Raw genomic sequence first — 20,504 nt, 5'->3', positions numbered from 1 at the left:
TTTTTTTTTTTTTTGTTGTGTTTTTCATTACCACAATAACCTTTTTATTTTTATTCTGGTGACAAGTTACGACAATAACATTTTTATTTTGTTTGTAACCTCAAGGAGGTTAGTGTCCCTTGTTAATTTCACATTGTCTTTTAGAAATGTATTTGACCAAAAAACACATAGGCAATTATATTTTCAAACAAAAATATCCATTTATTCTGGTTCAACAAACAAAAAAAATGAAGGCAACACTGGAGAAACTTGTGACATTTGTGTAGCCTTTTGGCCCCAGGGCAAACATTAAACTCTGTGGAAAAGAAAATTCAAATATTCCGAAATACAATATGGTCCCAGAATCCCAGACATCAAGAGCAGCAGCAGATGGTATATATGTCCCCAGGCTGTGGTACAACAGGCTGCGTCTTTGGTCAGACCAGAGTGAAGCCAGGTCAGCACCTTCTTCTCTTCGCTCCACCTTTCACTGCACCCTTCCCTGCAGACTTCCCTGTAGCCTTCCTGGGAGGCTGTGTCTCCGGTGGTGTACTTGTGGCAGGAGGAGGAGGAGGAGGAGGAACAGGAGGAACTTGCTCCACAATATTGCTGGTGGCAGTTAATTCGCCACTCAGCCCCTTCTGCAACGCCAAGAAAATTAGCCTTTCACACTGGAGACGTTGGCCCATCTCTAATTGCTGCAGACGGCTGGCGATGTAGCAGCCATAGGCCTCTTCAGCCTCAGGGGGGCTCTTTAAGACATTAGTAGCCTCTCGAATTAGGCGCAGGGATTCCTCCTGTGATACTGAAATTTTATTTGCCCTTTTTGCTGGAAGACGGAGGGGAGGCACCTGTGATGTTGTCAGTCTTCTACTAGGCCCGGCCACCTCCTGGCTGACAGTGGGCCCGGCCTCCTCCTGGCTGACAGTGGGCCCAGCCTCCTCCTGCCTGCCACTTTCCCCACCTTCCTCCTGGCTGAGCTCATCCTGTGTATAAAAAAGGGACATTGTTTTAGTTTTTTGTTCATCAATCATAAACATTTTTCAGCTCCTGACTTCAAAATTCTGTTAATACATATAAAAGAGTAGCATTATGACACCACTATTTCTTGTTTCTGCTGGTGACAAACATTTGTGGCCACTACTGTAAATTGATATGTCCAAATTTTTAGGTTTTTTTAACATCAATAATAGCGTTAAAATTCTAACATCTAGTTAACATCATTAATATTATGAATATCACTATTTTTTGTAACAAAATACCTGGCTCCAGCTGGGTGCATCCTCTTCTTCCAGGATGGAAGGCTCCGCTTGCTCATCAGCCTCTGCTGAGGTGGAGGGAATGCTGCAGGGAAGGGTGGAGGGAAGGGTGGAGGGAAGGGTGGAGGGAAGAGTTGAAAGCGACTCCCTGGCTTTACACTGGTCGCCAATAAACCGTAGCTTGTCAAAGTACCACAGCCTGGGTACATACACAGCACCTGGTGCTGCTCCTGATGTTTTGGATTTCTCGATTTTCTTATTTTCCTTTCGGTACATATTTCGCAATAATTGAATTTTCTTGTCCACAAAGTCCACGTCTGCTTCTGGGATCCAAGGCTGCACAAATGTCACAAATTTCTCCAGTGTTGCCCTCCTTACTGGTTTATTATAATAATCAATGTGCTTGACTTGCCACAGATTTGTCATCTCTTTATATTTGTCTATAAATAGACTTAAAAATTCCGGATCCTTAAATTTCTGATTCATTTTTCTGAAAGACAATACACAAGCCAAAAACAATAATGTTAGCTCAGACTCTCCTAATCTTAGCCCAATATAGACCCCAGGATCTGCCACTTATTTGGGGAAATTGTTTAAACTTACCTTCGTTTTGCTTGCTCCCAACTTCCGTTCCTATTTTCGCAAACGAACATACGACATGTGATTTTTGTCGTTATATACAGTGCGTACGCGTAGAACTACGCCTGCGTTGCCCGCCCCTGACGTTCTTTTAGTCAAGTTCTTGTTTTCCGCCCTTTCTGCGCACTTAACGTACGTACGACATGTGCATTTTGTCGTTGTATACAGTGCGTACGCGTAGAACTACGCCTGCGTTGCCCGCCCCTGACGTTCTTTTAGTCAAGTTCTTGTTTTCCCGCCCTTTCTGCGCACTTAACGTACGTACGACATGTGCATTTTGTCGTTGTATACAGTGCGTACACGTAGAACTACGCCTGCGTTGCCCGCCCATGACGTTCTTTTAGTCAAGTTCTTGTTTTCCCGCCCCTTTCTGCGCACTTAACGTACGTACGACATGTGCATTTTGGCGTAAGATCCAGTGCGTACGCGTAGAACTACGCCTGCTTTGCCCGCCCATGACGTTCTTTTCCAAGAATATTTCCCGCCCCCTTTTCTCTACGGTGCGCAGTAGGAGAAACATGGCGGAAACACAACAGGTGCTTGATATTAACGACTCCAGTAGTCACGAATCCCCGGAGCCACAAACGTCCCGATCCGGAAAGAGGAGATTTAAGGCCTCAAATATGGCATTTGAAGAGATGGTGGAGATGGTGGCAATCTTGCGAAGTAAGGATTATGATGGCAAGCATGGACCATACACCCATCCGAACTTGCGCAAGGCCAGAATCATGGCCAAAGTAGTTAAGACCCTGCACAATCGTTTTGGGGTACGACGGTCAAAAGACCAATTGAGGAAACGGTGGTCCGACCTTAAATTGAGGGAGCCGGATCAATACAGAAGGATCAAGAAAGTTCTGAAAAAAAGTAAGTACTTGTCGTGTGTTCCTATTTTATGATTATTGCATACAGATCCATATGCTTTACCTTTGTACAATGTAAAAAATTGCTGCTTTCATGTTGGATACAGTAAAAGAATCGTATCGTTCTTAACAAACCCTCGTAAATTGTTCGTGGCAAACCTCGTTTATGATACAGAGTTTAAACAGCATTTTTTGGCTGTGTAATTTTTAGGACACAAAAAAAGATTAGGACATTGTGGTTTAGATGTGTTTCAAAATACAATGACTATAAAAGAACATTCAGTGTAATTGAAGGAGAGGACACTTGGCAGCTGGCTAAAAACACATCTGCACTCATGAGCAAAGGTGTGGGACACCAGAGAACATTTATTAGGGTAAACCAAACGGGGTTCCCTGGTATACTTTGGGGGGGGGTTGGGCATGTGTGAAACTTGGCACAAAAAGCGAATTATTGTAGTTTTTGGCAAAGTGAATTGATTTATCATGTCTTCACATTTTGCATCTCTTCATAAACCGACAATTGTACAACACTTCTAATCAAGGTTTCATCTTCCTAGTTCTGGCCTTAAATATCTGTGTGCTAAAGTATACCTTTTTGTTTGTTAATTTCTCATAGGGGAGAAAAGACTCACAAAGCAGGATCCCAGGGACCGCCACCCTTGCCAGCATGAATGTGAGGTTAGCCCCATCCCCCCCGTGGATGTGCATGTGGAGGAAGGAGAGGTGGAGGAAGGAGAGGAGATGGGTACCCCACCAGGTGAGTGTCTGACACCACAGCTTCAGGTAATCGATGTATACCTGCATATTTCAAAACACGTTTTTACATCTATTTTAGGTGATGTTCTGGTTGTGGAAAGCGACACATTTCCAAGCACCAGTGCCCCCCCCGAGGATGTCGAGGAAGGAGAGGTTGAGGAAGGAGAGGTGGAGGAAGTAGGGGAGATGGGCACCCCACCAGGTGAGTGTCTGACACCCCAGCTTGTTGAAATCCATGTATGACTGCATAATTTTTGACCCAATTTTTACCATCTATTGTAGGTGATGTTCTGGTTGTGGAAAGGGCCCCATTTTCCAGTGACAGCGCACATAGGCTGATTGGCCAGATAATGGGCTGGAATGAGGAACTAGATGACATGCGAACTAGCCTGGATCTCATGAAGAATCAGATTGACAATATGCAGCTGGAAATGAAGAACATGATCGATATTTTGGGGAGAATATAATCCGTTTCTCCATAATATCGATCATGTTCTTCATTTCCCTTGTTTTAGTTCAAAGATTGTTACTTCCAAAATTTTTAAGATTGTGGCTGATTGTTGTTACATTTTTCATATTTTTTTAAGAAAAAGAAAAACCACAAAAAAAAAAATTGTTTTTAAAAATTATAAAAAAAAGGAAACTAAAAAATGTTTGGCAAAGAAAGTTAAATTAACCAAAAAAAAATTATATCAATAAATATTCAATGGCACATGTGAATGTGGCCAAATTAAAATTTTGAAGAATCAAGAATGTGTGGCGTATTCTTTCAATGCTCAATACCAGTTTGGGAAAAGTGATTTTGTGTATCCAGTGACAATGGGCCTTATTGAATTAATGAAAATACACTTGGCACTACAAGTGCACTAGGATAACATAGGAGACAGCACAAACCAAAAGCAAGCAAGAAAACACATTTCAGATTTGAGGTTCTTTTATTATTTTACTCTTTTTAAAAATTAAATATTCTGTGGCATTGCAATGGCCCCCCTACCGTTAAAATAAGTGACATATCTTTGCCGAACTTCACGGGCACTTTGGGGGGCCAAGCCAGTACGGCCAGTATCCAGGCCTGTCAGCGATTCCGGACCAAGTCCAGCCTCAGGCATTATTGTCGATAAATAATTTGTGGAGTTTTTATGTAAAAAATTGTGCAAAATGCAGCACGTAAGTACGACATGGTTCAGTTTGTATTCGGCTAGGTTAATAGCAGTCAGAAAAACACGGAACCGGCTGGCCATTATTCCAAACGCATTTTCCACAACTCTTCTCGCTCTGGCCAGCCGGTAGTTGAAAACCCTCCTCTCCGGGGTGAGGGTTCTTTGGGGGAATGGCCTCATGATGTGGTCGTCCAGAGCAAAAGCCTCATCAGCGATGAACACGAAGGGGAGTTCTTCCACATTCTCGGAATCAGGTGGCAATCCCAGTCCACCTGTCTGTATACGGCGGTAGAACTCCGTCTGGGCAAAGACTCCTCCATCCGACATCCGGCCATTCTTCCCCACGTCCACATACAGAAATTCATACTGTGCCGACACCACCGCCATTAACACAATACTGTGAAACCCCTTGTAGTTATAATAGTATGACCCCGAATGGGGTGGTGGCACAATGTGGACGTGCTTCCCATCTATCGCACCACCGCAGTTAGGAAAGTCCCAACGGGTGGCAAAATGGGATGCCACAGTCTGCCATTCCTGTGGCGATGAAGGAAACTGGGGAGGCAAAGCAGAAAAAACAAAAATAAGTACTTTTGCACATTAAACATTGTACATTACAACACAAACTTTCTTTCCCTTTTCTGCCTAGTCACAGGACACCGATCGTCTGCTCCCTGTCATTGGGAGCAGTGATCAGGGTCATGTCACTGCTAGCCCATCCCCCAGACAGTTAATAAACACTCACCCAGAACACACTTTAAACCATTCCTCGGCTCCCTTGTGCTTAATAACACCTTTACTGCATGTGACATTTTTACAGTAATCCATACAATTTTTTACAGCATTGATCACTGTATTAATGACAATGGTCACAAAAATGTATGGAAATTGGCCAATGTGTCCGCCATAATGTGGCAGTCACCAGAAAAAAAAAAACGGTTAGCAACGCCATTACTATTTTAAAAAATGGCAAGATTTTACAAATGCCAGCAAAATAGACCATATTTACGAAACGATAGAACTTTTCCACAAAACAATCAATAAACGCTTATTGTGATTCATTTTAACACATTTGTTTACTAAAAGAATACGTATCGGCATCAAATGATTTCCAAAAAAATCATGGTGATATATTTTTGTGCCTATATTTCTTAGAGCGAAAAGTGAAAAATAATGCATATTTTGAAAAATGCATTTTGGGTTTGTTGGTGGTTAATCACCAAAAATAAAAAAGCAGAGGTGATCAAAGACAACCAAATACAAAATCTATTTGTGCTAATAAAATTAAGATAATTTACTAGGAGGAGCCATGTTACAAGGACGCACAATTGTCAATTCAAACAACGCACTGCCAAATCACCCAAAAAAGTGATGAAGGTCAGGAAGGGGGAAAATCATTCCAGGGTTGAAGTGTGTTAAAAATACAATATATAACTCAACATTAATTTAAGGACACACAGACTCGTTGGAATTATATTAAGTGTGGGGGGGGGGGATCCAGTTAAAGGACACACAAACCATTTGGGATACTATTAAGGGGGGGGGGGGATTCAGTTAAGGGGACACAGACCATTTGGAATAATCTTTAAATGTTTTGTTTTAGGATAAAGCAATAGAATGGAGCTGACAAAAGACATTTTAAGTGACTAGACTAGGTGGATATGGGCCTACCATAGCATGTTGGTGAGGTTTAATGAAGGCAAATATGCAGGAAAGACAAAAAAGGAGCATTAAAAGATTACAGCATGCATGAGGACAAAGGGGACATTCACAGCATATTGCAATCATGGTAATTAGAGATTGAGGAAAGAAATACAAGGCATTAGCAAACATTAAAGACAATAAAATGTGATGTTAAATGATAAATCTTACCTTAATATAGTCCTCCTGCAGGACCTGTATGATGGCAGAACAGGTCTCTGGGATAATGATCCCCAGAGCCTGGGGGGAGATGCCTGTCGAGAACTTCAGGTCCTGAAGGCTTCTCCCTGTCGCCAAGTAGCGCAACGTGGCGACGAGCCTCTGCTCCGGAGTGATGGCTTGCCGCATGCAGGTATCCTGCCTGCTGATATAAGGGGTCAGCAAAGCCAGCAGACGGTGAAAAACGGGGTCCGTCATCCGGAGATAATTCCTGTAATCATCAGGATTATTCTCCCGGATCTCACGAAGCAAAGGCATGTGCGAGAACTGGTCACGCTGGAGCAACCAATTCTTCGTCCATGAACTCCTCAACACCCCGTCCACGGACTGTTCTTGGGTTGCAGAATGAACTACAACACCAAGCGCAAGCAAAGCACGAACTCGACGACGAGTACGTACATGCAACATGGCTTCAAAACGGTCGGATTGTCAGAACGAACTTAACAGACGTCACTGAAGAACAGCAAGGCCTGTGAAGAGCGAGCTGAAAGTCAGCGAGCGCAGTTAGATCGCACTGCAAAATACAGAGACGAACTGACTACACGCACTAAAAAACAGATACAAACCTCACAAGCACAAACTGAAAAGCAGTGAAAAACGTTCTGAAAAATACGAGTCTGAAAAACGCGAATCGTCTCTCACCAAACTTCTACTAACACGAGATAAACACGAAATTAGCAGAAGGAGCCCAAAGGGTGGCGCACTTGGTATTGAACTTCCGTTTTATAGTCTCGTCGGACCTGGTGTACGTCACCGCGTACCAGACGGGCGGACTTTAGTGGGATCGTGTGTAGGCAAGTCCGTTTCCACGGAACTCTGTCGGAACTCTGTCGGAACTCCGGCGGAACTCCGGCGGAAACTCCTTCGTACTTAAGTCCGCTCGTGTGTACGGGGCATAATACTTTGTTGAAGCACCTTTTGATTTTTTGTACAGCGCTAAGTATTTTTGGGTATGAGTCTATCAGCATGGCGCACCTTGACTTGGCAATATTTGCCCACTCTTCTTTGCTCTCCCCTCTCCCTCTTTCTGTCCTCTATCCTCTTCCCCACTCTCCCTCTCTCTGTCCTCTCCCCTCTCCCTCTCTCTCTGTCCTATCTCTCCTCTCCCTCCCTCTGTCCTCCCTCCCCTCTCCCTCTCTCTGTCCTCTCTCCCCTCTCCCTCTCTCTGTCCTCTCTCCCCTCTCCCTCTCTCTGTCCTCTCTCCCCTCTCCCTCTCCTCTCTCCCCTCTCCCTCTCTCTGTCCTCTCTCTCCCCTCTCTCCCCTACCTCCCCTCTCCCCCACTCTGTTCTCTCCCCTTTCCCTCTCTCTATCCTATCAAGCCTAGAGCCGCCTCTGATTTCATGTGCACAGCTTTCTTCAGATAACCCCATGAATTTTCAATCAGATTTAGGTCTGGGCTCTGGCTGGGCCATTCCAAAACTTTAATCTATTTCTGGTGAAGCCATTCCTTTGTTGATTTGAATGTATGCTTTGGGTCATTGTCATGCTGAAAGATAAAGTTCCTCTTCATGTTCAGCTTTCTAGCAGAAGCCTGAAGGTTTTGTGCCAATATTGACTGGTATTTGGAACTGTTCATAATTCCCTCTACCTTGACTAAGGCCCCTGTTCCAGCTGAAGAAAAACAGCCCCAAAGCATGATTTTGTCACCACCATGTTTAAATGTGGGTATGGTGTTTTTTGGTGATGTGCAGTGTTGTTTTTGTGCCAAACATATCTTTTGGAATTATGGTCAAAATGTTCAACCTTGGTTTCATTAGACCATAAAACATTTTCCCACATGCTTTTGGGAGACTTTAGATGTGTTTTTGCAAAATTTAGCCAGGCTTGGATGTTTTTCTTCGTAAGAAAAGGCTTCCATCTTGCCACTCTACCCCATAGCCCAGACATATAAAGAATACAAGAGATTGTTGTCACATGTACCACACAGCCAATACTTGCCAGATATTCCTGCAGTTCCTTTAATGTTGCTGTAGGCCTCTTGGCAGCCTGACTGACCAGTTTTCTTCTTGTCTTTCCATCAATTTTGGAGGGACGTCTAGTTCTTTGTAATGTCACTGTTTGTGCCATATTTTCTCCACTTGATGATGACTGTTCTTTTGTACCCTGCTCCTGACTGATACTCTTTAACAATGAGATCCCTCTGATGCTTTGGAAGCTCTCTGCGGACCATGACTTTTGCTGTAGGATGTGACTAAGAAAAAGTCAGGAAGGACCTACTAAAACAGCTGCACTTTATTTGGGGTTAATCAGAGGCACTTTAAATGATGGCAGGTGAGTACTGAGTACTTTAACATCAGTTTGAATGTGATTGCTTAAAGCGGGAGTTCCGCCGTTTTAAAAAAAAAAAAAAACAGCAGCTACAAATACTGCAGTTGCTGACTTTTAAAATAAGGACACTTACCCGCCCAGCGCGCCCGCGATGTCGGCACCCGAAGCCGATCTCTCGATCGTCTCTCGGGTGCTGCTGCCGCCATCTTGGGTATGGGAATCAGGAAGTGGAGCCTTGTGGCTTCATTTCCCGGTTCCCTACTGCGCATGCGCGAGTCGCGCTGCGCAATAAGGATGGTCCCCGTTGTCTCTGGGATCCGTGTGTTTCCCTGCAGACAGCGGGGGACCTGCGGAAAGGGGCGTAGATTCTGCGGAAAGGGGCATAGATTCTGCAGATATCTATGCTGGAAGTGGGTACAGATACCTGTACTGTACAGGTACCTGCACCCCCCTCTCCCTTGAAAGGTGCCAATTGTGGCGCCGGAGGGGGGGAGGGTTCCAATGAGCGGAAGCTCACTTTCTCCACTTTTAATTCTTTAAATCTTTATTTTATTTCTTTATTTTTACTTCCCCTCCCTAAAAGATTTCATTTTTTTTTTCAATTGAGTTGTACAGTTTATAGGTCACATTAAATGTGGAAAAAGTTCTGAAATTATTTTTCTTTGTCTCATTTCTTTACATCACAGAAACCTGACATTTTAACCAGGGTGTGTAGACTTTTTATATCCACTGTAGCAAGGACTTAGTGATGGGCACTGCTGGGTCAAAGTCATCCGGCAACCAGGATGAACATGCCAAACTGCACCCCCCTCCTGTGTATTGTGTGTACCCAATCAGCTTACCCACGTATCTATGTACAGGGTGCAGAGGTCAGGACTGGAAATGTATATACTTATCTAATTGATACTTTTTTTCTGACAGAACATCAGAACAGACATTATAATGGACACTGGTTGCAGCATTAACCCAGCTGTGGATGTAGGACAGGTACTGTATGTTACATTCAAATGTGCAGAAAATTTTCATTGTCAGCAATCCTCAACAGGCCTCCAAGTCAAAGCTATTATCTGCTTACCAGCAACTAACAAGCATGAGTAGTGTCCAACACAGAGCAGTCTGATTTGGATTATGGGATATTGAAGAGATGAGCCTTAACACTGACTTGGGGCAGGGCCTAAGAACAACTTGTGCTAAGTTTCTGGGGACTTCTAGAGATTTTTTCAGACTAATAAAAGTATTTGCAGGCACCTTTTTGAGATATAATGAAGACCTCAGGCTGTAAATATCTCTTAAACAGGGCAAGGCTATTGTAACAATGTACTGTGACAGTCCTATGCCTGGCCACTATGTAAGTATAGGGAAAGCTACATATGGTTCACACTAATGCAGGCTGTGGGGGCTCCAGAGTATTGTCTGCCCAGAGAGGACAGAGGATGACTGGGGTTTCAGTTTTCTCTGGGTTTTGTAATCCTGGATAAGGGTCTGGAGCCCGAAGACTTTGAAGAGTCTTGGGTGGGATAAAACCTTCAATCCTATGTCCAGGTCTTATTGGAAACATGCAGGCTGTGTGAGTGTGTAGGTGTGCACAATTGTTATTGTTAAGCCAAGTAAGGCTTTGGTCATGGCTCAGGGCTTCTGTTAGGAGACAGGTGTACCCCCATTAGGAGAGGTACTCTACTCAGGAAAGAGCACTCTATGTTGAGGAGAGATTTCCTAATCACAGAACTGAGATAGTTGGGACTGCTAGGCAAGACTGGGAGAGCGGAGGCAACAAGGCAAGTCCAGGGGGCTGAGGTAAGTGCAGTGAGAGAGTGGGGTGCCGAGAGTTCCCCTATTGAGATTCTAGGGGGTGGGACCTTGCAATGAGGTGCTGTAATTACAGGATGTGTGAGCCAGGAGAATGTATATATATATATATATATATATATATATACCGTGCTACCCTATTGTTAGCAGTCAGCACAAAAGGTGTAAGTAAAATGCATATATAGAAGGAGAAAGTGCAGCGCTAAACAAATCAATAATAAATAATACAATAATCCAAAAGTTCATACAAACATAGTAATGTATAGTGACATAGATAATACAGTCCAAGGTGAATAATCAACTAAAATGAGAAATAGTCTAAACTCGTGAAAAAGTCCAAAACTAATAAACATTGCTCCAAAAAGTATCCTAATGAATATGTGGCATCAAATTATAAGTGACTATAAAACACAATAGTGATTCTGTGAAAGGTCCAACAAAGTAAGTGAGAAAAATGATCCACCACCAACAGCACGAATCGCTTACCAGAGGGCGTGGACACACACAAGCATATACTTGGTGGGTCTAACAGGCTTAATAGTATAATCCCAGGGGTCCAAGGTTCTTTTATGCAGATCAAACCTCCAGAAAATCATTCTCATAGATATGGGATATACCAGATAATGTAGGGATCAACCCCACCGGGGAAGCAAACAAGAAGAAAAGAAGAGGGAACATAGCATAATTCCATATGGGGAGTTTTATTAAAAACTGATAATATAGGAATTGCACTTACATGCTCCAGAACAACAACCGCTTAAAATAAACAATTCAGCGGTAATGAGCAGGTCAGCATACAGTCCCGACGCATTTCACTTAAGCAAGCATCATCTGGGGTGCTGATCCCCCCTCAGTACCGTATATAAATAAACAGGAGAGGCCCCATCATGACAAACAACTGTGAAGCTGGGATGTGATGCGATCATGGTCCACTTCCGGTTTCCGGCAAGATGGTGCGTCTCAAGCCTCATTTTGGAAACCGGAAGTGCGTCTCGAGCCTCGTTTTGAAAACCGGAAGTAAGCCTCATTTTGAAAACCTGAAGTAGGGCGATAGTCCAAGCCTCATTCTGAAATACAGGAAGTAAGGCAAAATATTTAGGAGAGCAAAAGCCCCACCTAAAAGACAGGAAGTAGAACTAAATGTTAGCAAAAAGCTTCCTGTTAATATCTATATGGGAAAGCAAACTCTCAAAAGATTATACAAACATAATGGTGCGTTCCCAAATAACAAAATAATCCTAAGGCAGAAGTGGGGCAACCAGTACAAAAAAAGACTCAATATACTAGCACTCGCAGTAAAAAATAAAATAAAATAAAAAAAATAAATAAACGGAGAGAAATACTAGCTGACATATAATCAAAAATAACAATTCAAAAAAGGAATAATTGTGCACAAAAATTCCTCATACAATAATTATGTATGTACCAAGAAGCCACGATTAAGGGGCCCTCTCCATCACATAACATAATAAGTGAATATACTTACACTAACAAATATACCATATTTCTTGTAAAAATAGTATATAAAATTACACCATAGGAGAAAACATAAATATAAAAAAGGAGATGACAGATAAACTATTATAAACACTATATAGCAATATCATAATTATTTCTTCCACCACATGTTCCACACACCCTCAAGGGGTTTAAACTCACCAGAGCCAGGAAGTTAACAGGCCTCATCAGCATCAAGCAGTATATTCACTCCAGATATCTCTATGGGATGTCCTAATAGGCAATTCCAAAATCCAAGAGCATGAAAAAAAAGACTCCACATAGTATAGTCCAGTTTAACTATTTATCAAATAGAACAATAAAATTCAATTGTCAATGTCACAATGCCGGTTGAGCTGTGATCGTATAGCTCAAGGTCAAAGTCAATCGTGAATGGGCTTTGAACTAACCGTTCTCCTCAAAGGCTGAAAGACCAGAGTGTATTCCTGTGGAGATCGTATTGATCTTGGCATCAAACACTTCCTCCTTCCAGTTCAGCGCTCTGGGTCCTGGAACATACAGCGTTGTGACGTGGTTTTTCGGTCACCGTAAGGTCACGTCCGGATGCGTTTCATCATCACGACTTTATCAAAGGGCCAGATCATAAGTACAGAGAACATGGAAATACAAATATTTTAGTAAACATAGACTGCTAAATACCTTTTCTCGTCAGCAGTATATAACAGTCTTGTGGCTTCTATCATTGTCTGGTTAAAGCTTGTAGGAGGAGCTTTAATTTTACTCTGACTGTCCTATGAGGCTTCATGACCCCTGACCCTCTGTCTGGATGGTGCTGAATGGCCCTGTGCCGATCACATGCACCCTCCCAAGAAAAAAAAACTCTTTAGCAATTCACACCAAACTGAGCACATGCAGAGGGCCCCCCAAGGCTCTGTAATGTCAAGAAATGGATTGGGGACTGTGGAAGAAGGGGAGGATCAGAGAAGATGGGATCAAACAGCCTTTTTATACAATGAGTAAAACTAGCATGCTTTACTGAATATACAAACTGATTTTACTATTATGGGTTTAGGAGCACTTTAAATTTTGAAAGTGGTCAGCCTTCGCGCCGCTAAGTGGTAATAAGTGACTAAAGTGGAACAAAATCCAAAATCAGAATTAATGAAACACAGATGCTGTGAAAAAGAACCTGAGTGATATAAAGTGCAAATGCTAACTAAAAAATGCAGCAGGACAAAATAGTGAACACAAACTATCAAATAATGGATATAGAGGGGTGGGTCCTGCGCAAATCGAGCCACTCAAATAAATACACAAATTCAAACTAATATAAATATGTGCATACATATAATGCCGTGAAAAATATAGTCCATAAAACAGCACGGATAAAAATATAAAAAATGGAGGGATCAATGATAGAATAATGATAGAATGTCCGCTACTCAAGGCTCCCAGAACTCTCATCCTTCAAACGAAGTGAATAAGCAAATCAAACAAACTCCAGGATTCTCTTATTTCATTCATAAATAATAGCCATCAGGAAATCCAAAGGAGGGATGTAGTGATACAATTCCGCCACTAGAGGGCCAGTCCCAGCTTATAGAATAGGTAATATGGATCTTCACTTCTATTCCACACTGTATGGCTCAAAATAAGAGAGAGGAGGGGGAGAGAGAAAAACAGGAGACTTCCATAGTGTAGTAGTTTAAAAAACGGCAGGTAGATTTATTAAGAAGCAGTAAAGACTCTCACATTTTGATTACAAAAAACAAACACAATCAGGAAGAGGGTGTAATGGCGACTTCCGCCCGTCTTACTCTACTTCCGGTTCGTCCTCTGGCCACTCCCTACGCGTTACGTCATGTGACTTCTTCATGGGGACTTTAAATTTTGAGTTAATAAAAGTGGGCTGGCAAGTCTTAAGAACAACAGTTCAGACTGGTGTGGACTACAAATACTTCTACCATTGAGCTGATTCCCCAATATCACATTACAGCACAATTGCTTCTGTTCATGCGTAAAATTCTGTAGCTGGCATGTCACAATGTAGATAGGGCAAATACAATTAGGAAATAAAAGTTAAGTTCAGCTTAAAGTGATACTAAAGTCATTTTTTATTTTTTTTATTTAACCCCTTCCCGCCGAGCGTACGCACATCTGCGTACTCGGCTTCCGGGGGTTATACCGGGATGATGCCCGCACCTGCAGGCATCATCCCGGTACCGTTTTGATCAGCGGGCGATTGGCTATCCAGCCATAACAACCGATGCGGCTAAAAGCCGCTCGGCTGTTATGCCGGAGGAGTGGGAGGGGACGTCCCCCCCTCCCGCCGCCTCCCGCCGCTCTTACCGGTGCTCCCGCTCGATCGGGAGCACCGATTCCTTCTGCGCTGCCTCCGGCCGCTGGGGAGGAACTGGAACGATGCCGTAATCGGCTTCGTTCCAGTCTCCTCATAGTAAACACGGAAGCGACGTCATGACGTCACTTCCCGTTTACTCGGCTGCCAATGGCGCCGGTTTTTAAAAAATATCCGGTATTCAGAATCGCAGTTTTCGGCGATCTGAATACACTGAAGTGTAAAGGAGGGGTGGGGGGTCTTTTAGACCCCCGATCCCTCCATAAAGAGTACCTGTCACCGCCTATTACTGTCACAAGGGATGTTTACATTCCTTGTGACAGCAATAAAAGTGATCAAATTTTTTTTTTTTTATTTTAAACAATTTAGTCATTTTAAAATAAATAAAATAAATAAAATAATAAAAAAAAAATTTTTAAAGCGCCCGCCGTCCCCGCGAGCTCGCAAAGCAAAGAAAACGCATACGGAAGTCACGCCCGCGTATGTAAACGGTGTTCAAATCACACATGTGAGGTATCGCCGCGATCGTCAGAGCGAGAGCAATAATTCTAGCACTAGACCTCCTCTGTAACGCTAACCTGGTAACCGTAAAAAATGTTTAAAGTGTCGCCTATTGAGATTTTTAGGTACCGTACTTTGTCGTCAATCCACAAGTGCGTGCAATTATAAAGTGTGACATGTTTGGTATCTATTTACTCGGCGTAACATTATCTTTCACATTATGCAAAAAAAATGGGATAATTTTACTGTTTTGTTTTTTTTTAATTCATGAAAGTGTCCCTTTTCCCAAAAAGTTGCATTTAAAACACCGCTGCGCAAATACCGTGTGACATAAAATATTGCAACAATCGCCGTTTTATTCTGTAGAGTCTCTGTTAAAAAAATATATATAATGTTTGGGGGTTCCAAGTAATTTTCTAGTAGAAAATATGGATTTTAACTTGTAAACACCAAATTCCAAAAATAGGCTTAGTCATGAAAGGGTTAAAATGCATGCAATGCATTAGAATAATGAAAAAAAAAAAAACCTTCTGCCTTTTTAGAACCACTTTAAGTTAACAGTCAGCTCTATGTCCTTGTTCTGCTTCTTTAAAATTCCAGAGCATATCCGATGAAGCTAATTAGTATTTCTTCTCCCACTAACTGCTACCTCAAGATTTGAAAAAAAAATGAATGCATTGTGTAAATGAAACAGTACATTTATCCATGCTATTCAAGAGTATGTCTAAAACAAACAAAAAAATGCCTAGAAAGAGTGAGATGGGTTAGACCCTCTGTGAAGTTTTTAATGCTGTCTGTGTCCCTATTGAAAAATGTACCACTATATTTTTACTGATGACATTTATTTTCAAATCCTATACCTTTTCTATGTTCATTCTTAGATTGAAGGAGCATTTGTTCAAGGGATTGGGCTCTATACAACAGAGGAACTTAAATACTCTCCAGGTGGTGCTCTGCTAGCGTACGGACCAGGAGAATACAAGATCCCCTCTGTATCTGACATTCCTACAGAGTTCAATGTATCACTGCTTCCTTCATCTCAGAACCCAAACACCATCTACTCCTCCAAGGTAACACACAAAATATTATCTAACAGTATAGAACATAGTGACTTATTACAGTTTGTAACCTTCAATAAACTCATAATGATTCCGATTGAATGAATCTGTGAAATGCCTTGTAAGCATGGCAGCAGTTACTACAGCTTAAGCAGCCCATAGATTACTCGATTTTCTTTCTTTTCTTCCACCACGATATATCATTGTCAGAAACCATGAAATCAGGCAGACGCAGAAATACAGTTAAATCGCCCTTTAATAATAAAAGTAAAAAGAACAAACGCAGTCAAAACATAGAGAAAGTTCAGTAACCAAAACGGATAATCAGCTAGGCCAGAAGTCAGAGCTCAAAGTAGTGGAACAGCAAGCAGGATCTGGAGCCAGAAGGGATGTCAGCAAAGCAAGTCTTTATTAGGATCGCAAGAGATCGTTTCTGTGATGTGACCAAGGTGAAGGCAGAGCACCTCTGGACTGGTAGGCAGGACTGACGAGCAGGATATCATCAACAGCTGAGTAACTGTGGAGAGATAGGAGCTGGCTATTAGCTGACAGCTGAGTGGCAAGCTCAGAGAAGGAAGGGCTGAGCCCAGCCCTGACAGTACTCTCTCCTCAATGACCCCTCCCCCTTGGAGGACCACCAGGCTTGAGGGGAAAACATCTATGGAAATCATGGAGGAGGACAGGGGCATGTACGTCTGAGGATGAGACCCAAGAGCCTTCCTCCGGACTGTACCCTTTCCAATGCACCAGATACTGTATGCGCCCACAGAACCTACGGGAGTCAACAATGGACTGTACTTCATACTCCTCATGGTTCTCAACCTGTACAGAGTGAGGATGTGGCACCGAGGTGGTAAAGCGGTTGCAGACCAAAGGTTTTAATAAGGAGACATTAAATACATTCGAAATACGCATATTAGATGGAAGGTCTAATGCATAAGCCACTGGGTTAATCCTGCGAAGAATACGGAAAGGCCCAATAAACCGAGGTGCGAACTTCAGTGAGGGAACACAAAGTCGGAGGTTGCGAGATGACAGCCAGACCCCATCCCCAACCCGGTAGGAAGGCGCAGGCAGGCGTCTGCTGTCAGCATGGAGTCTGTACCTATCATTAGCATTTCGCAAAGCCTCCTGGACTTGTGCCCAAGTGGAACGAAGACCACGGAGATGTTCTTCTAATGCAGGAATATTCTGCGGAACAAACAAGTCAGGCAACATGGAAGGTTGGAAACCATAATTCACCATAAACGGGGACAATCAGGAAGTAGAATTCAAGGCACTGTTGTGAGCAAACTCTGCCCACAGTAATAAGTCTGACCAGTTGTTATGATGGTCAGAAATATAGCAACGTAGGAATTGGGCCAAAGAGTGGTTGACTCGTCCTGCAGCCCAATTAGACTGCGGGTGATACGCAGAGGAGAAAGCAAACTGAATTCCCAACTGTGCAGAAAAAGCTCACCAGAACTGGGAAATAAACTGACTACCTCTGTCCGAGACAATCACCTTGGGTAGCCCATGTAAGTGAAAGATCTCCCGAGCAAAAATGGAAGCCAGTTCCTTAGAAGTGGGCAATTTCTTAAGTGGAATACAATGATACATCTTTGAGAACCAGTCAACCACCATAAGGATAACTGTATTGCCCTGGGAGTTGGGTAACTCCACAATGAAATCCATAGACAGGTGGGTCCAGGGCCTCTCTCCATTGGGTATGGGTTGTAGGAAGCCCACTGGAAGGTGTTGTGGAGTCTTACTCTGAGCACACACGGAACAGGCAGCTATGAAGGCAGTTACATCAGCATGTAGACTAGGCCACCAGCATTGTTGGGAAAGGGCTCAAAAGAGTTAATTCTTCCCAGGGTGGCCAGCAGCCTTAAAGGAATGGTAAGTCTGGAGCACGGCAGTACGGAGACTCTCTGGGACAAAGAAGCGGTCACAACGTTTCTTAGGAGGAGCATGGACCTGAGCAGCTAGAATTTTGTCACCCCTGTGGGAGAGAGGCGTTTAGCCTCAGACAAGAATGTGAGATTCTTATGGTCAGTAAGATTGAGAACTGGCACAGTGGTACCTTCGAGGAGATGTCTCCATTCTTTCAGGGCTAAAATTATCGCCAACAGCTCTCTGTCACCAATCTCGTAGGTGACAATTTCTTGGAAAAGTAGCCACAAGGATGCATAGCGCTCTCAGAGGTAGGACGTGGAGAAAGAAGGGCGCCAACACCAGTCTCAGAAGCATCAACCTCAAGGATAAACGGTAACGTAGGATCAGATTGTGCCAACACAGGAGCAGAAACAAAGGCAGCCTTGAGACTCTCGAAGGCCTTAATGGACTCCAGAGACCAACTCTGTTGGTTACCGTCCTTTCTGGTCATATCAGTCAGAGACCTGATGAGAGACGAGAAGTTACAAATAAACTTTTGATAATAGTTGACAAAGCCTGGGAAACACTGTAGAGGACGTAAACCCATGAGTTGGGGGCCACTTTAGAACTGCCAAAAGTTTCTCTGTGTCCATCGAAAAACCAGCAGTGGAAATGACATAACCCAGGAATTTAACCTATTCACGATGGAACTTGCACTTCTCCAGTTTACAATAGAGATTGTTCTCTCTTAGTTTCTGAAGCACACGACAGACATCTGTGTGGTGGCTCCCTAGGGACTTGGAAAATATGAGGATATCATTGAGATAAACCACCACACATAACTGCAACAAATCTCGGAGGACATCGTTAATAAATTCCTGGAAAACACCCGGGGCGTTACAAAGGCCAAAAGGCATTACGAGGTACTCATAATGGCCTGTTCTGGTATTAAACGCATATTTCTATAATCCTTCACGAGATTGTATGCCCTTCTCAAATCAAGCTTCATGAAAACCGTTGCTCCCTTGAGGTGGTCAAATAATTCAGTAATCAATGGAATCGGATAGGCATTCTTAATTATGAAACGATTGAGACCCCTATAATCAATATAAGGTCTCAGTTCACCACTCTTCTTCTTCACAAAGAAGAAACCAGCACCAGCAGGAGAAGAGGATTTGCAGATGAAACCTTGAGAAAGTACATCTGCAACATACTCCTCCCTGGGCTTTTCCTCCAAGATCGACAAAGGGTAAACCCAACCACGAAGGGGTATGGCACCAGGTTGAAAGTCAATTGTGCAATCATACGGCCGGTGTGGAGGCAAACTACCAGCTTGACCTTTGTCAAAGGCATTGCTAAAATTGCAGTACTCTTCCGGCAGGGATGAGAGCGAAGAGGTATACAGGACCTTGGCTACCTTCTGAACGCATGTCTCACTGCATTGTGGTGAACAGGAGAGAACCTCAGCACAGAGCCAATCAAAAGAGGGGTTGTGCCTCTGTAACCAATAACCAGCGGAAACTTAGGTGAGGAAATAACTTGGAATTAGATTATCTCATGGTGAAGAGCCCCTACGGCCATGGACAACAGAACCGTCTCATGAGTCACATGGGCAGGCTGTAGAGGTCTCCCGTCAAGAGCCTGAATGGCAAGTGGAGAGTCAAGCAGCTACAGCAGAATCGAGTGCTTCGATACAAAGGCAGCATCAATGAACAGGCCTGCAGCCCCAGAGTCGATTAGAGCCTGTAACTCGACGGACGACTCAGCCCAAGAAAGGGTGACTGAAACCAGGGGCTTATCCTTCTGGATAACTGGGGATGCAACAACGCCAGCTAAGGTCTGTCCGTGACAGGACCTCAAGTTTCGGGTGTTCCCTGGACAGGTAGGACAAGACTTCAAAAAGTGACCTGCCTGGCCACAATAAAGGCACAATCTCTCCCTCCTAAAGGCTCTCTTGTCTGCAGAGAAATGCGTGAAACCCAAGTGCAATGGTTCATCTTCACTGACCGACTCGGTACCAGGAGGCATGGGAGGCACGGGTGGGACTGCAAAGTTTGGAAACAAACGTACAGGAGACTTCTGCAATCGCTCCTCTTTTTCTGAGTCTGGAGTCAATGAGGATGGCAAACGTGATCAACTTCTCAAGCTCAGTGGGTATATCTCAGGCTGCTATCCCATCCTTGATGAGATAGCATGAGAGACCATGAGAAAAAGCAGCCAGGAGGGCCTCATTGTTCCACGCAACCTCTGCTGCCAGAGTATGCAAGTCAATGGCGTAGTTGGCAACAGTTCTCGTACTCGGTTCAATGGACATGAGGCACTTGGCAGCAGAAGCAGAGCGTGCAGGAACGTCAAATACCCATTTAAACAAAGCCACAAACTCAGGGTAACTCAAAACAACAGGTTTTTGCATCTCCCATAGAGGGTTTGCCCAGGCCAAGGCTCTCTCAGAAAGCAAAGATATCACAAAACCTACTTTGCTTCTGTCCATGGGAAACGCCTGGGGTAGCATCTGAAAGTATATCTCAACCTGGTTGAGAAACCCTCTGCATTGGCCTGGATCGCCCCCAAATCGCTGGGGAAGTGGAGCAGAATCAGACATACCTCTAGAGGTAATAATCGAGGC

The 20,504-nt window shown here is 43.5% G+C and overlaps 1 protein-coding gene across 1 annotated transcript in view; it reads left to right on the top strand.

The window, feature by feature from the left end:
• LOC143924362 (aldehyde oxidase-like) overlaps positions 1-20,504 on the top strand; it is a 306,571-nt gene that overhangs the window by 269,729 nt on the left and 16,338 nt on the right. The window contains exons 32-33 of the mRNA XM_077448642.1: positions 9,764-9,829; positions 15,845-16,033. Of these exons, the coding sequence (XP_077304768.1) occupies positions 9,764-9,829; positions 15,845-16,033 (255 nt within the window). The remainder of the gene's footprint in view (positions 1-9,763; positions 9,830-15,844; positions 16,034-20,504) is intronic.

This window comes from Lithobates pipiens, unplaced genomic scaffold (genome assembly GCF_037356315.1).
Source record: "Lithobates pipiens isolate NorthernLeopardFrog02 unplaced genomic scaffold, aLitPip1_a1.2 Scaffold_22, whole genome shotgun sequence".
Lineage (NCBI taxonomy): Eukaryota > Metazoa > Chordata > Amphibia > Anura > Ranidae > Lithobates > Lithobates pipiens.
This window is presented reverse-complemented; position numbering and strand designations above follow the sequence as displayed.